This window comes from Aquarana catesbeiana, linkage group LG01, assembly GCF_042186555.1.
Source record: "Aquarana catesbeiana isolate 2022-GZ linkage group LG01, ASM4218655v1, whole genome shotgun sequence".
In the NCBI taxonomy this organism is placed as follows: Eukaryota; Metazoa; Chordata; class Amphibia; order Anura; family Ranidae; genus Aquarana; species Aquarana catesbeiana.
The window spans coordinates 366,907,043-366,922,837 of record NC_133324.1 but is presented as its reverse complement, the minus strand read 5'-3'; the positions used below and the strand labels follow the sequence as shown (position 1 = coordinate 366,922,837).

Below are 15,795 nucleotides of genomic sequence, written 5' to 3'. Positions count from 1 at the left end.
CCTTTTTAGTAGGAGTCAGTGCTGTCCTACTCCAAGCTCAGAAGGGCAAGTCTCTGTCTTGTGGATTCTTTTCCAAGAAGTTCTCGGATGCAGAGAGGAATTATACCATTGGGGATCGTGAGCTACTGCCTATTAAACTAGCTCTTCAAGAATGGCGACATCTACTAGAGGGTTCTACCCACTGTATTACCATCTATACTGATCATAAAAATTTGCAGTATTTACAATCCGCAAAACGCTTGAACCCACACCAAGCTCGCTGGACCCTCTTCTTCGCCTGCTTCAACTTTAACATTTCCTTTCGTCCTGGTGCCAAAAACCTTTGTGCCGATCCCTTGTCCAGGTCGTTTGATGTCAACGATTCTGAGAATCACCTTGATCCTGGTCCCATCATCCCTCCGCATTATATTCTAGCCACTACTCAGCTCCAGTCTATGTACCCTCCTCCTCCAGGTAAAATTTTTGTAGTTCCCACACTTTGTCCCAAACTCCTTGCTTGGGCTCATGACTCCAAGTGCTCTGGACATCCTGGCATACCTCATACTTGTGACATTCTTCAGCGTCATTACTGGTGGCCTTCTCTTCGTAAGGATGTCAAGGAGTATGTTCAAGCTTGTACAGTTTGTGTACTATCCAAATCTTCCACATCCGCCCCAACTGGGTTGCTGCTGCCCTTACCAGTTCTCGATATACCTTGGCGTTGTATTCTCCATAGATTTTGTCTCGGATCTGCCCCCCCTCAACAGGTTCTACAGTCATCTGGGTAGTGGTGGATCGGTTTTCCAAAATGTGTCACTTGATTCCTCTCCCAGGCCTACCTTCTGCTCCCAGTCTTGCCACAACTTTCATTAAAGAGATCTTTCGTCTTCATGGGATGCCTTCACATATCGTCTCTGACAGAGGAGTTCAATTTACTGCTCGGTTTTGGAGAGCCTTGGCCAGCTCCTTTGGGATTAAATTGGATTTTTAATCTGCCTTTCATCCCCAGTCCAATGGGCAAACAGAACGTGTCAATCAAAATGTAGAACGTTTTCTCCGTGCCTTCATCTCAGCCCACCAAGATGACTGGGTGGATCTTTTGCCCTGGGCAGAGTTTGCCTTAAACCATCACTTCAGTGCCAGTTCTGGAAAATCTCCCTTCTGCACTGTTTACGGGCAGCATCCATCTGTTCCCTTTCCTGTTCCTATTTCTCCTCTTGTACCAGCAGCAGCTGAAATCCAAAGGTCCTTCAACTCAATCTGGAAAGAAGTCTCTGAGAATCTTCATCTAGCTGCTTCCAGGCATAAAACGGCAGCAGATCGTCATCGCCATCCGGCTCCTAAATTCCTGCCTGATGATAGAGTTTAGCTCTCTACCAAGCACATCCGACTCTAGGTGCCCTCAATGAAATTTGCCCCTCGCTCCATTTCCCATTCTCCGTCAGATCAATCCAGTTGCTTTCAAGCTCCGTCTGCCCTCTCATCTCAGGATCCCCAATGCCTTCCATGTGTCCCTGCTCAGGCCACTGGTCCTCAATCGCTTCTCTCACCCTTCTTCTCATCCTGCTCCTGTGGCTGATACCACAGATCAGTATGAGATTAAAGAAATATTGGACTCCAAATACTCCTGAGTAGGGATGAGCTTCGAGTTCGAGTCGAACTCATGTTCGACTCAAACATTGGCTGTTCGCAAGTTCACCGAACAGCGAACAATTTGGGGTGTTCGCGGCAAATTCGAATGCCGCTGAACACCCTTTAAAAGTCTATGGGAGAAATCAAAAGTGCTAATTTTAAAGGCTAATATGCAAGTTATTGTCATAAAAAGTGTTTGGGGACCTGGGTCCTGCCCCAGGGGACATGGATCAATGCAAAAAAAAGTTTTAAAAACGGCCGTTTTTTCAGGAGCAGTGATTTTAATAATGCTTAAAGTCAATCAATAAAAGTGTAATATCCCTTTAAATTTCATACCTGGGGGGTGTCTATAGTGTGCCTGTAAAGGGGCGCATGTTTCCTGTGTTTAGAACAGTCTGACAGCAAAATGACATTTTGAAGGAAAAAACTCATTTAAAACTACCCGCGGCTATTGCATTGCCGACAATACACATAGAAGTTCATTGATAAAAACGGCATGGGAATTCCCCAAAGGGGAACCCCGAACCAAAATTAAAAGAAAAAAAAATGACGTGGGGGTCCCCCTAAATTCCATACCAGGCCCTTCAGGTCTGTTATGGATATTAAGGGGAACCCCGGCCAAAATTAAAAAAAAAAAATGACGTGGGGTTCCCCCTAAATTCCATACCAGACCCTTCAGGTCTGGTATGGATTTTAAGGGGAACCCCGCGCCAAAAAAAAAAAAAAAAAACGGCGTGGGGTCCCCCCAAAAATCCATACCAGACCCTTATCCGAGCACGCAACCTGGCAGGCCGCAGGAAAAGAGGGGGGGACGAGAGTGCGGCCCCCCCTCCCTCCTGAACCGTACCAGGCCACATGCCCTCAACATTGGGAGGGTGCTTTGGGGTAGCCCCCCAAAACACCTTGTCCCCATGTTGATGAGGACAAGGGCCTCATCCCCACAACCCTGGCCGGTGGTTGTGGGGGTCTGCGGGCGGGGGGCTTATCGGAATCTGGAAGCCCCCTTTAACAAGGTGACCCCCAGATCCCGGCCCCCCCCTGTATGAAATGGTAAGGGGGTGCATAAGTACCCCTACCATTTCACGAAAAAAGTGTCAAAAATGTTAAAAATGACAAGAGACAGTTTTTGACAATTCCTTTATTTAAATGCTTCTTCTATCTTCCTTCATCTTCTGGTTCTTCTGGTTCTTCTGGCTCTTCTGGCTCTTCTGGCTCTTCCTCCGGCGTTCTCGTCCAGCATCTCCTCCGCGGCGTCTTCTATCTTCTTCTCCTCGGGCCGCTCCGCACCCATGGCATGGGGGGAGGCTCCCGCTCTTCTCTTCTTCTCTTCTTCTTTTCTTCTTTTCTTCTCTTCTTCTCTTCTTCATTTTCTTCTCTGGGCCGCTCCGCAATCCATGCTGGCATGGAGGGAGGCTCCCGCTGTGTGACGGCGCTCCTCGTCTGACAGTTCTTAAATAACGGGGGGGGCGGGGCCACCCGGTGACCCCGCCCCCCCTCTGACGCACGGTGACTTGACGGGACTTCCCTGTGACGTCACGGGGAATGCCACAGGGAAGTCCCGTCAAGTCACCGTGCGTCAGAGGGGGGCGGGGTCACCGGGTGGCCCCGCCCCCCCGTTATTTAAGAACTGTCAGACGAGGAGCGCCGTCACACAGCGGGAGCCTCCCTCCATGCCAGCATGGATTGCGGAGCGGCCCGGAGAAGAAAATGAAGAAGAGAAGAAGAGAAGAAAAGAAGAAGAGAAGAAAAGAAGAAGAGAAGAAGAGAAGAGCGGGAGCCTCCCCCCCATGCCATGGGTGCGGAGCGGCCCGAGGAGAAGAAGACAGAAGACGCCGCGGAGGAGATGCTGGACGAGAACGCCGGAGGAAGAACCAGAAGAACCAGAAGAGCCAGAAGAACCAGAAGATGAAGGAAGATAGAAGAAAGAAGAAGCATTTAAATAAAGGAATTGTCAAAAACTGTCTCTTGTCATTTTTAACATTTTTGACACTTTTTTCGTGAAATGGTAGGGGTACTTATGTACCCCCTTACCATTTCACACAGGGGGGGGGCCGGGATCTGGGGGTCACCTTGTTAAAGGGGGCTTCCAGATTCCGATAAGCCCCCCGCCCGCAGACCCCCACAACCACCGGCCAGGGTTGTGGGGATGAGGCCCTTGTCCTCATCAACATGGGGACAAGGTGTTTTGGGGGGCTACCCCAAAGCACCCTCCCAATGTTGAGGGCATGTGGCCTGGTACGGTTCAGGAGGGAGGGGGGGCCGCACTCTCGTCCCCCCCTCTTTTCCTGCGACCTGCCAGGTTGCGTGCTCGGATAAGGGTCTGGTATGGATTTTTGGGGGGACCCCACGCCGTTTTTTTTTTTTTTTTTGGCGCGGGGTTCCCCTTAAAATCCATACCAGACCTGAAGGGTCTGGTATGGAATTTAGGGGGAACCCCACGTCATTTTTTTTTTTTAAATTTTGGCCGGGGTTCCCCTTAATATCCATACCAGACCTGAAGGGCCTGGTATGGAATTTAGGAGGACTCCCAGGTCATTTTTTTTTTTTAATTTTGGTTCGGGGTTCCCCTTTGGGGAATTCCCATGCCGTTTTTATCAATGAACTTCTATGTGTATTGTCGGCAATGCAATAGCCGCGGGTAGTTTTAAATGAGTTTTTTCCTTCAAAATGTCATTTTGCTGTCAGACTGTTCTAAACACAGGAAACATGCGCCCCTTTACAGGCATACTATAGACACCCCCCAGGTACGAAATTTAAAGGGATATTACACTTTTATTGTTTGACTTTAAGCATTATTAAAATCACTGCTCCTGAAAAAACGGCCGTTTTTAAAACTTTTTTTTGCATGGATCCATGTCCCCTGGGGCAGGACCCAGGTCCCCAAACACTTTTTATGACAATAACTTGCATATAAGCCTTTAAAATTAGCACTTTTGATTATTCATGTTCGTGTCCCATAGACTTTAACAGTGTTCGCATGTTCGAACGAACTTTTTTCCTGTTCGCATGTTCTGGTGCGAACCGAACAGGGGAGTGTTCGGCTCATCCCTACTCCTGAGGGAAGTTGATTTGAAGGGCTATGGTCCGGAGGAGAGGTCTTGGGTTCCTGCTATCGATGTCTCAGCCCCACGCTTGGTGACCAGATTCCATCGGAAATTTCCCTCCAAGCCAGCCCCCAGATGTGTAGAGGGACCTTGTAAGCGGGGGGGGGGGGGGGTACTGTCACAGATAGGCTGCGGTGCTGATCTGTGTCTTACCTGTTTCTACTGTAGTTCGACTGGAACACAGCTTGCGTTCAGCTCTTGCTGCACTCAGCAGTTATGTGTGTCGCCGGCTTCACCTGTTGTCTTTTATATACTTCCTTCCTGCTACTTCTTGTCTAGCCTCCCATGTGCTTCTCTATTTTAATTCCACTCAGACCAGTTTCTGGTTGCTTGAGCAACACTTGTTTCTGAGCTGCCTTCGTGTAACCTGCTTTAACCTGACCTCTGGTGAACTGATCTCTTGTGTACCGACTTGGCTAGTTCTCCTGATTATGTTGTCTGCTGCCTTGGCTGACCTTGGCTCGCTATCCAGCTCTCCTTTGCTACATCCATCCATCTGTGTCTGACAGTGTCTTCTGGTACTCCCCTAGCGAGCAGGGTGAACCCGGGGGTCGTGACCTGGGGTCAGCACGCAGCTAAGCCCAAACCCTGGGCTCACAGTAGTAGTACCTTGACAATACTGCTCCTGCACCGTCCCAAAGATGCTGCTTGCAGGACTTTTTTCCCATCCTGCAAGCGCACCGCTCCAGTGTGGCTTGAGGGGCACTTTTCAGGGGCTTTACTGGCTCTAATGATTTGAAGAACCCCTAAGTCTTTTGATTTTAAGCAGTATTAAACCCCAAAACAAACATTTATTATATTGCAGCTTACCAAGTCTTACATGTGATGTCTGCATTCATTTTCTTTTTTAAGACTTCTTTCCGTTATTTTTACCAGGTGATCCAGCCAGTAAATCTGTTGTTTTTTCAAAAGAACAAGCTCTCTTGCAGATTGTATTAGTTATGGGCATGCAACAAACCATTTCACACTGACAGGGGTGCTTACAATGATTTTATTTATGTGAGCCTTTATCTCAAAAGAAAAAAAAATGTTTGCTGTAACTGCTTATAAAGTGTTAGCCGGCTTCAATTTGTTAGTGTATTTAAATCTGCTAGTACACTCCTCTCCCGACAGACTGACAATGCTGCTGTACAAAGATGCCTCTACGTTCCTTCATCCAGAGTGGTGTTCCTGACCAGTCACCAGGTGAAAACAAATGGAAAAAAAATAAATACATAAATAATGTAGCCACCACATCTAATGACTGGTAAGCTGCAATATATTACATTTTTGGTTTTGGGTTTAATACTGCTTTAAGTTATTTCGGGAATGCTGCCTACATGTAGCAAATAAATGTATACAGCTTTGGATACATTAATTTCTTGTGTTGCCTTCAAATATTCATAGCTTTATTTATAATTCTGTAGATGCCAAGCATTCTCTTGTGAGAGCCAGATTCTGCTCTGAACAAGATCAGGATTGTTTTTCCCATAGACAAGTATCCAAAAAAGAACATAGATTGCACATTTTGAACTTACCTAAAATTCCTATTTCCAGACCATTCAGACTTTCTTCAATGCGTTCATATATTTTATTTTGTGTAAAGTCAGCTTCTATTAATTTAACATTTCTCCCTGTAGCCTGCTCTAAGAAAATAAAGAATATATATGAATTATAACATCACTACTAACAAAATATATTATTAAATATAACAAAATATAGTATTAACCATTGTGTATTTGCTTCACAAATGGCATAGAGTTTATGTTTGCACTTTGCTGTGATAGAAGTAGATGAACACACATTGAAGTATGTTTACTGAAGGCAAATAAACTGTTCATTTTCAACAAATGTTGCACCTTGTAAGGGAATTATCCTTAGAACTTATGGAATGTGGTGAAGTTTCACTTTGCAAAGAATACCCAATCACATGCAAGGAAAATAGAAATAATGCATTTCTGCTTGCAAATGATTGGATGATGGAAGCCAGCAGCGCTTCACAGCATTCATTAAACTCTGAAGAAAATTCTTTTACAAAATGTGACTTTCTTTGCACAGTAAACGGCCTATTTGCTTCTAGTAAATGAACCCCATAGGCTCTTACATTTATTGGTGCATATTAAGTATATTTGCAACTTTCATGTCTTTCTCTTTTTTTACCCTGAGAGCTGTATTTGGTTCCCCAAATGACCGCCAATTCAAATTTCTTGCCTGGTGGCTGATAGAGATGTAAGCAGATGTCTTCAAACACAAGAATAGATGTAGAAGAGAATAATCGAATTATCCTGAAATCCCCTCACACACACATTCCTCCCTTATGACACTTAGCCCATAGTCTGTATATGATACTAAAGGTGTCTACAGACATAGGAGAACATTTGCCTAATTCAGTCAATTTTTTTTTTTTAATTCCTTTATTTTGATACACAGAAGGCATAACAGTACAGTTCGGGTTACAGCAGGTCACTTAATCCATATATTCCTATTGTTAAATCATATACAGTAAAACTGTAGACCAAGATCAAGTTATTTACCAAACAAATATGGTAGCATACATGTATTCCAGCCAAAAGTATATCCTTTACAAACATATTATATCAAGGTTGCCTACAAATGGGCCTCCTTGCATAAACCTTAACCTGTTTATGAACAGTTTTGAAATATATTATAATATTTAAACCTTTAGAGACAGAAATGTCTTTTGCTATACAGGTGCGTGTTTCTTGCTCACCTTAAAAAATATCTTCACATTATATTTGTTATCGCCGTCACCACGGCTGGTTAGTGAGCGGTCAGAACAAAAGAAACTACAGAAAAGAAAAGAGTGGGAGGTGGGGAGAAAATCGGGGAAGGAAGGGGAGGGGAGGTGTAATGGGGTGAGAAAGGGGCAAGAAAGAAAAGGATATAAAGGCATGGTCGCGGCATCGCCCCCAACTTGGTCCCACCTGTCACACCCCAGAGGGATGTGTACAGATGTCTGTTTCAGTGGGGTCCATGGGGTTATTCTCAGGTAGATAAGGATTGTGTCTGGGCTATGTCCTGTAGATATATGTCGGTGCCAACAAAATATCTCCAGGGTCTCCATTTTTCCATAAATTGTTCCTCTTTGTTTTGTAGGGTTGCCGTCAGTTCCTCCATACGTAAAATACAGTTAACTTTTGAGTACCACATGACCCTGGTCGGAGGTAGGGGATTCCGCCAGAGCGCCGGAATGCATGTTTTTGCTGCGTTCAGGAGTTGCATTGTCAATGTTTTCTTGTACTTTTGAATCGGTCTCGTGGTCAGGTGTAGGAGGCATGCGGCCGGGTTATCCCTGAGATCGACCGAGGTCAGACTTTGGATTGTTGAAGTCACCTCCTCCCAGAAGGGTCTCAGGAGTGGGCACGACCAAAAGACGTGAAACATACTTCCTGCTTCCCTGTCACACCTCCAACACCTATCCGACAGCGACGGGTTCATTTTGTGTAACACGTATGGGACTCTGTACCACCTGGTCAGGATTTTGTATCCCGCTTCTTGGTAATGACTCGCAATCGATGACTTGTGTGCCAACACCAAGACCCTCTCTCTTTGCTGGGTGGTGAGCTGAGTCCCCAGGTCCCTTTCCCATTTCAGGAGGAACTCTGGAGTTGAGTCCTCCCCTTGTCTCGTAAGGATACTGTATAAGAATGACAGTGTGTGTCTTATAGGTTCCCCCGATTTGCAGAGAGATTCCAGAGGAGTGTGACTACGGGGGACATAGGGTATTTTCTGGAGGGTCTTCAGGTAGTGTCTAAGTTGAAGAGTACTGAGACTGTCTAATGGAGGGTCAATGAGTCTGGAGAGGGTGGAGGCGGTTGGGAGTTCTCCCTGGGGCCAAATCTCGCAGGGACTGTTTTTCACAACTCGCTAATTGTCTCAATCTGCGACTTGTGAGTCCGGGGGAGAAGTCCGGGTTACCTATAATAGGAGTCATGGGGGAGGGCAACGGTGACACGTCTGTGGTACGGAATACTTTCCTCGCCACCTGTAGGGTGGCACCTATTAGCGGGTGTGATTTCATGTCTGCCGGCGGAGTTGACATTAGCCACGGGGATGGAAGTAAGGGCAAAGAGGAGTCTTCAATTTCCATTTCTACCCATTGTTTGGAGTTTCTGTTGCAGTGCCAGTCAGCGATCCTGGCCAAATGAACCGCTTGGTAATATCGAAAGATGTCCGGGAGACCAATGCCCCCCTTTTCTTTGGGTTTAGTCAGTGTTTGCAGTTTTGTTCTGGGGGATTTATGAGACCAGATAAACTCTCTGATGATAGACTGAATTTGCTTAAAGAAGGTAGTTGGTAACTGGATCGGTAATGTTTGAAGTATATATAAAATCCGGGGTAGGGCCGTCATTTTCAGGGCGTTACAACGTCCAAACCAGGTCAAGGTAAGTTTGTGCCACGTCTGGAGATCTATCTTAAGTCTCTAAAGTAGGGGTGTGAAGTTGCTGGTATACAAGTGTGCCAAGTCTGGGTGATGTATATTTTGTATATTTTTATTTTTATTTTTATTTTTATTTTGTATATTTTATATTTTATATTTTATTTATTTTTTATTATTTTTTTTAATTTTTTTTTTATTTATTATTTTTTATATTTTATTTTTTATTTTTATTTTTATTTTTATTTTTATTTTATTTTTATTTTTACTTTTATTTGTTGAGATAATTCCATACCATGTTCATTAATATGAACATCATACTCTTCTTGTTAAGATTCAGCAATTCAGTAAGGTATAGTGTTTCTATTAAAAATATACTTTTTGATTAATCATATTTTATTTATATGTACGTGTAATTTTTCACATATATATTTTTATCTCATATACTTATTAGTTTATTTTATATTATATTAAAGGATTTATTGTAATTAGGGAATCGAATATTTTACATATGCATATAGAATTTGTATTTGTTTAGACATTATGTTGTAATATATCTTTTATTTTTATTTTTGTTTAAGATGGCTAGTGTTAAATGGTACAGGTGTATTCATTTGCATATTGGATATGTTTGTGCCTTTGGCCACTGAATAAAGTTTTAATTGCAACAGGATATGATGACAGAGGAAGGAATGGGTGTTTTTTCACCCATTGGCCGTAATTGGCTGTCACTCATTGAGCCTGTTACAAATAGCTCCTTACGTGAGCGGGATGTTTAGTCTTTGATAACGCCCTGGGGGAGGGGCGAAACGCGTTGACGTAACATCCTGCCTACGCCTGTTAACCACTACCAGTGACATCACTTCCTGTTTTGGTGGAACGCACGCCGATCAGCGGCGAACCGACCAACTATCTGAATGCCTGCTCTGCATGCCGGTCTTGTGAGTAGCGCATATATGCGCAGGTGACCTTATGATATCCTAGGGTTTTATGCCATATATTTTTCCCTTCTTTTTTTGGTGGAACACGAGTTCTATGGTCCCAACCATCTTTAACATCAGCATATCGGTAGCCATTTATCATCCTGCGGATGAATATGCTGGAAGTCTGCCATCTGTCCCTTCTGTGAAGGAGTTTCTTAAAGCTATGGATATTCCATCATTTGTAAATTTGGATGCAATTGACTGTTTTGCTTCATTTTTTCACTTGGTGTCTATGATTGTTTAGAGGCTCACTTCATTGTCATTCACTATTTATGAGAGTACTTTTACTTTATATAATTTTTGTATTAGTTTAATGACACTATACCACTTCATAGTCGCGCTTGTTCATCACATATATTTGCGATTTGTCCTTTTTCACTTTGTATATTTTTTTCTTATTAGTGCATTTCATGCACGATTTCACCCAGTGTGTGGCTAATTGTGTATGGTATATATTATCAATATTTCTTACACATTTCTCACATTCACTAGTATTTATAGATTATTTATGATTTGGTTTTGGTACAGCTAATTAATTATTTTTAGTCAATTGCTAGCGCAGGTTTATTTGTTATAAGTCTGGGGTGATGTCCACCCCCAGGTAGCGGATAGATTTCTCCGCCCATCTAAAGGGGAAAGATTTGCTCATGTTTGTTGCTACCTTAGCTGGTAATGTGATATTCAACACCGCGGACTTGGCACAGTTGACTTTGAAGTTTGATGTTTCCCCATATAACCGAAGAGCTGACAAAATGTTGGGCAGAGTGATCTGTGGGTTGGAGACAAAAAAGATCAGGTCGTCGGCGAAGGCCGCGATTTTATGATGACCAGAGGGCTTTGCAATTCCCGTTATATTGGGGTTCCTTCGGATGCTACACATGAACGGCTCGAGGGTCAGAATGAAAATTAGTGGGGACAGGGGGCACCCCTGTCTCGTCCCATTTGAAATGTCAAAGAATTCCGAACGCCACTCATTGACCCGTACCGCCGCCGAGGGAGTCGAGTACAAAGATGATATCCAGCCTCTCATGTTTGGGCCCATACCAATATGTTCCAGGGTGGCCCGCATAAAATGCCAGGCCACCCTATCGAAAGCCTTCTCCGCGTCCGTGGAGAGGAGCAGAAAAGGCTTTTTGACTGATCTCGCTTCATGTATGAGATTGAGAACTCTAATGGTGTTGTCTCTCGACTCCCTCAGCGGCACAAACCCTGCCTGGTCTAAGTTGACCAGGTGTGGGATATGTGGCAGGATTCTGTTAGCCAGGATTTTGGAAAATAATTTCAGATCCACGTTAAGCAATGCAATCGGGCGATAATTACAGCAGTAGTTGGAATCCTTCCCTTCTTTTGGGATCAGGGATATAAATGCCCTTAGTGAGTCTACCATGTTAGTACTGCCCTCCTTTAATGTGTTGTACGCTTTCAGAAAATGTGGCGATAGGTTAGGCCCAAAAGTCTGGTAGTAGGTCAGGGTGAAGCCGTCCGGCCCCGGTGCCTTCCTGGGCTTCGTTTGTGCCAGGGCTAGCGATAGTTCTTCCTGAGTAATGTCCGCTTCAAAGGCATCACTTATATCAGTTGGTAAAGTAGGCATACCCGAGGACCTGACGTATTCACCCGCTGACCTCTCCTTCTCCGCCAATAATCCAACAGGTTCCCCCTTGTGCAAATTGTATAATTGTTGGTAGTACTCAACAAATTCGCTGGCTATATCCCTGGAGGTATGGACCTTTGCCCCCTGTGAGGTCACTATAGATGGAATGTAAGTGCGCTGTCTCGGGCCACGAAGGAGTCTGGCCAACATGGTACCTGGCTTATTGGAGAATTCAAACATAGATCTTCTGGCCCAAGCCAGATTCTGTAGCGTTTTATAGTACAAAAGGTCCTTCAAATCACTCCTAGCCTTCAATAAAGCCTTGAGGTGTGTTTCGGCCAAAGACTTCTTGTGTAGCAGCTCGAGAGACCGCACCTGGGATATCAAAAGATCGATCTGTTTGGTTCTTTCCCTTTTTTTTGCAGCCCCTATCCTAATTAGTTCACCCCTTATTACACATTTATGGGCCTCCCATATTGTCATTGCGGACATCAAGGGGTCTGTGTTTTCTGAGAAATAATTGGTTAGTGCCCTACTTATCTCTGTACGTACTTCAGGGATTTGTAACAATGACTCGTTTAGTTTCCATGTTGGGGGGGATCTGAGTTCCGTGTCCCAGCATATGGTTACATGCGTGGGAGCATGGTCAGATAGGGAAATGTAATCAATTTGGGATGAAGTAACATAAGGGAGGTCTTTATGCTGGATCTGGAAGAAGTCTATCCTGGAATATGTTCCATGCACCGCAGAGAAGTAGGTATAGTCCCTCTCCTCCGGGTGCATGATCCTCCAGGGATCCACCAACTGCAGGCCAGTCAATTCCTGTTTGAGTTTTTTCAGGTAGGCGAAGGACAAGTGAGACGCTCCTCTCGAAACGTCAAGAAGAGGCTCAGGGGCAAAATTAAAATCACCGCCCATCAGAAACAAACCCTCTCGGAATTCTAGGATTAAGGGGATAAGTGATCGCAAGAAGGACAGGTGGTCAGAATTTGGGAAATAGACATTGACCAGGGTCACTGTGGTATTTCTGATTTTGCCTTTTAAGAGCAGGTAGCGCCCAAGTGGGTCTGCTCTCTCCTCCAACAGTGTCCACGGCAAAGATCTGGCTATCAATATGCTAACCCCCTTCGATTTTGACAAAGGGGAGGGAGCGTGGTACACATTGGGAAAATCCCTGTTGCGAAGTCTGGGAACTGCCGACTGTTTGAAATGCGTTTCTTGAATGAATGCCACCTGTGAGCGTGTTTTTTTCAGGTTTGAGAGTAATCTGGAGCGTTTTTCCGGTGTCGCCAGACCCCGGACGTTGAGGGAGGTAAATTTTATCTCTCCTCGTGTGCGCGAACCCAAGGGAATTCCCGGGGGGGCCATGCCGCGTACCAATACCAAGCAAAAAATATATATAAAAAAAAAAATGCTCAGAGAGATATAAGGGGGGGGGGGGGGGGGGGGGGGAGGGGAAGGCAGAGGGGGAGTAGTGGGGAGGACTGGGAGAGAGAGAAGGGAAGAAGGAAGTGAAGCTAAGAGAAGAGGAAGAAAAATACTAGGAAGGACAAATAAATTATCCAACTGTTGCTATACTAAGCCTTGCGCACGTATGCGCTACCTATTAGTGGGAGTGGAAGACTAGTCTCTGCGACACAGCGGGAGACGTGTCGACAGGAGAGAACCGGTATAATAATGGATATCAAACTATTACCGCTATAAACGGAACATAAAATAATAAAAAGACTAAGAACAGCTCTCTATTGCTATGTGTAGAACCTTCAGGCCGCGTGTATGTAAACCCCTGTAGAGCAGTTCACATAAACGCACAGTGGAACACATACACCAACTTTCTGTCCGCCACCTAGCTATCCTAGTGAACTCAAATGTCAAGTATCAGAACAGTAATAAGCTATACACAATTCCGTGTCTTTGGAATCAGGACACCCCCAGCGCCGCCACCCCATGTCCCCAACAAAAAATGAAGGAGAAACGTTAAACGGAGGGTACCAAAAATGCCCCCTTTAGGAGTGCGGAGACATGGGGGGGGCACCGCGAAAAGGCCCCAACAGCATTTAGGGTCTAGACAACCATTTTAGGCATTACTTCTCTGCACCAAGGGACAAGGCATCCCAGTAACATACATACATAATAAGCCCCTTAAACTATACATGACCCACTCACGGAACCGTGTGGATATGTTATGAGCTCAGGGAGGACAGTCTAATCAAGATTCCGGTGAGGTGAGATTGTCTCTCGGGGATATCCTGGATCTTGAGTGCCATTGTCGTCTGCTGGGTCTTTGGGGTCTTGGAGATGCAGAACGTGGGTTGTTAAATGTGGTTGGGAAGTCCAGCCAGTTGGGTACAGAGAAACCGGGGATCGCCAAGAAACCAAACAGGTCAGGAAGCTGGTCCGGCCATCGCAGCACAAAAGAGTTGTTCCCTTTCAGGACAATCAAGTGAAAGGGGTGTCCCCATCTGTATGTGGCACCTGCTGTTCTGATTGCTTCCAGTAATGGTCGTAGTTGGCCTCTCATACGCAGGGTGAGTCGCGATAAATCTGGGAAGAGTTGCACAGAAGCACCATCAAAGTCCAAGGGGCCTTGGGTCCATGCCCTTTGTAGAATTTCTTCCTTAATTGTGTAATAATGGACTCTCGCCAATACATCTCTCGGCGCGGGATCATCTCCTCTCCTAGGACCCTGTACTCGGTGCACACGATCTAGTTCCAACTCATCTGTAGGTGGTTTGTCCAGCAATCGATTAAATATGGCCACTATCGTAGCTCTAAGATCACCCCCTGATGTGGCTTCTGGCAAGCCGCGCACCCTGATGTTGTTTCTCCTGCTGCGATTTTCGCCATCATCTATGGAAAGTTGCATCAGGATCAGGCGCTTTTTATAATCAACATGAGCCCTTTCCATGGCTGACATTCTGGACTCCAGGAGGGAAGTGGATGTCTCCACCTCAGATACCCTAGAGTCCACCGTATCTATCCTCTGCTTAAGGTCGTGGATTTCTTTAGAAAGGGTATTCACAATAGTGGCTGCAGAGTCAGAAATGTCTTTTTTAGTAGGGAGAAGGGCGATCAGCTCTTTCCAGCCTTCAGGTGGTGCTGGCCCCTGTGTGTTGGCAGATTGTACAGTCTGAGCAAATGAGCAACTATCTATCCCCGGGATTTCCGGGGATAGGATCGGGGAGTCCGGTCTGTTATGGAGAGACCCGTTACCTTGAGAGGAACCGTCTTTTTGAGCGATGGTGTGCCTGTGTTGTTGTTGCGCGGCGGCGCCATTTGGATTCCGGGGCCTGTGACGGAGCGGCCGAATTCCGCAAAAAATAAGCTGCAATGTCCGCGGTTTTGTTGGCTGCGGGTGATCCCGGAGGTCTGTCCGTCATGGACATGTAGTTGTTAACCCGGTAGGTCTACTAGAACCGGTTCCCAGCCTGTACGAGGCACGGAGCTCCCAGAAGAAGCAGCCTCACAGCGCCATTGCCAAGCCACGCCCCCAATTCAGTCAATTTTAATTCAGAGCTGGCAAACTTCCTATGACAGCAGAATGAGATCTATCTCCATATATAAATATCTGCAGTTTAAGAATTTTAATAGGGACAAAGAAGGGTAGAAGCTAGCATTTATAGGCCAGTGACTTTAACATTGGTTGTAGTTAAGTTAATGGAATCACTCCCAAAAAGAAAGATCACTGATCACTTAAAAATACACATTTTTTTGGACCCAAAGCAGTATGGCTTTACTGAGGGCAGATCATGTCAGAATAATCTGTATTACATTTTTTACTATATCACTAAAGTTTTGGACCAGGGTGGTGCTGTCCACTTTTGTGACTCCTCGTAAAACACGCATTCGGTTTGGCTCCCTCTGTTGGTGTACCAGCCGGCTGGGGACCCCTGCTGGGACTGAGTGGGGGAGACTTTGGAGAATTTTAGGCGCAGGAGAAATGGTTTAACACGATGTGATTGGTAACTATACCGATAAATGTATACCTATTATATTTTATTTTATTTTGTTTTATGGTCATATCCATGAATCTCAATAAATGCTAATTTCTCTACAGTGCCCGAATCCTCTGAAGAAGATCTGGTGGGGTCGAAACGCGTCAGTTTAATATCCTATTTTAGCGCTTGA

The 15,795-nt window shown here is 45.1% G+C and overlaps 1 protein-coding gene across 1 annotated transcript in view; it reads right to left on the bottom strand.

The window, feature by feature from the left end:
* The window catches only part of HSD17B3 (hydroxysteroid 17-beta dehydrogenase 3), a 163,716-nt gene that overhangs the window by 65,512 nt on the left and 82,409 nt on the right, over positions 1-15,795 (bottom strand). The window contains exon 4 of the mRNA XM_073627425.1: positions 6,233-6,340. Coding sequence (XP_073483526.1) covers positions 6,233-6,340 — 108 coding nt within the window. The remainder of the gene's footprint in view (positions 1-6,232; positions 6,341-15,795) is intronic.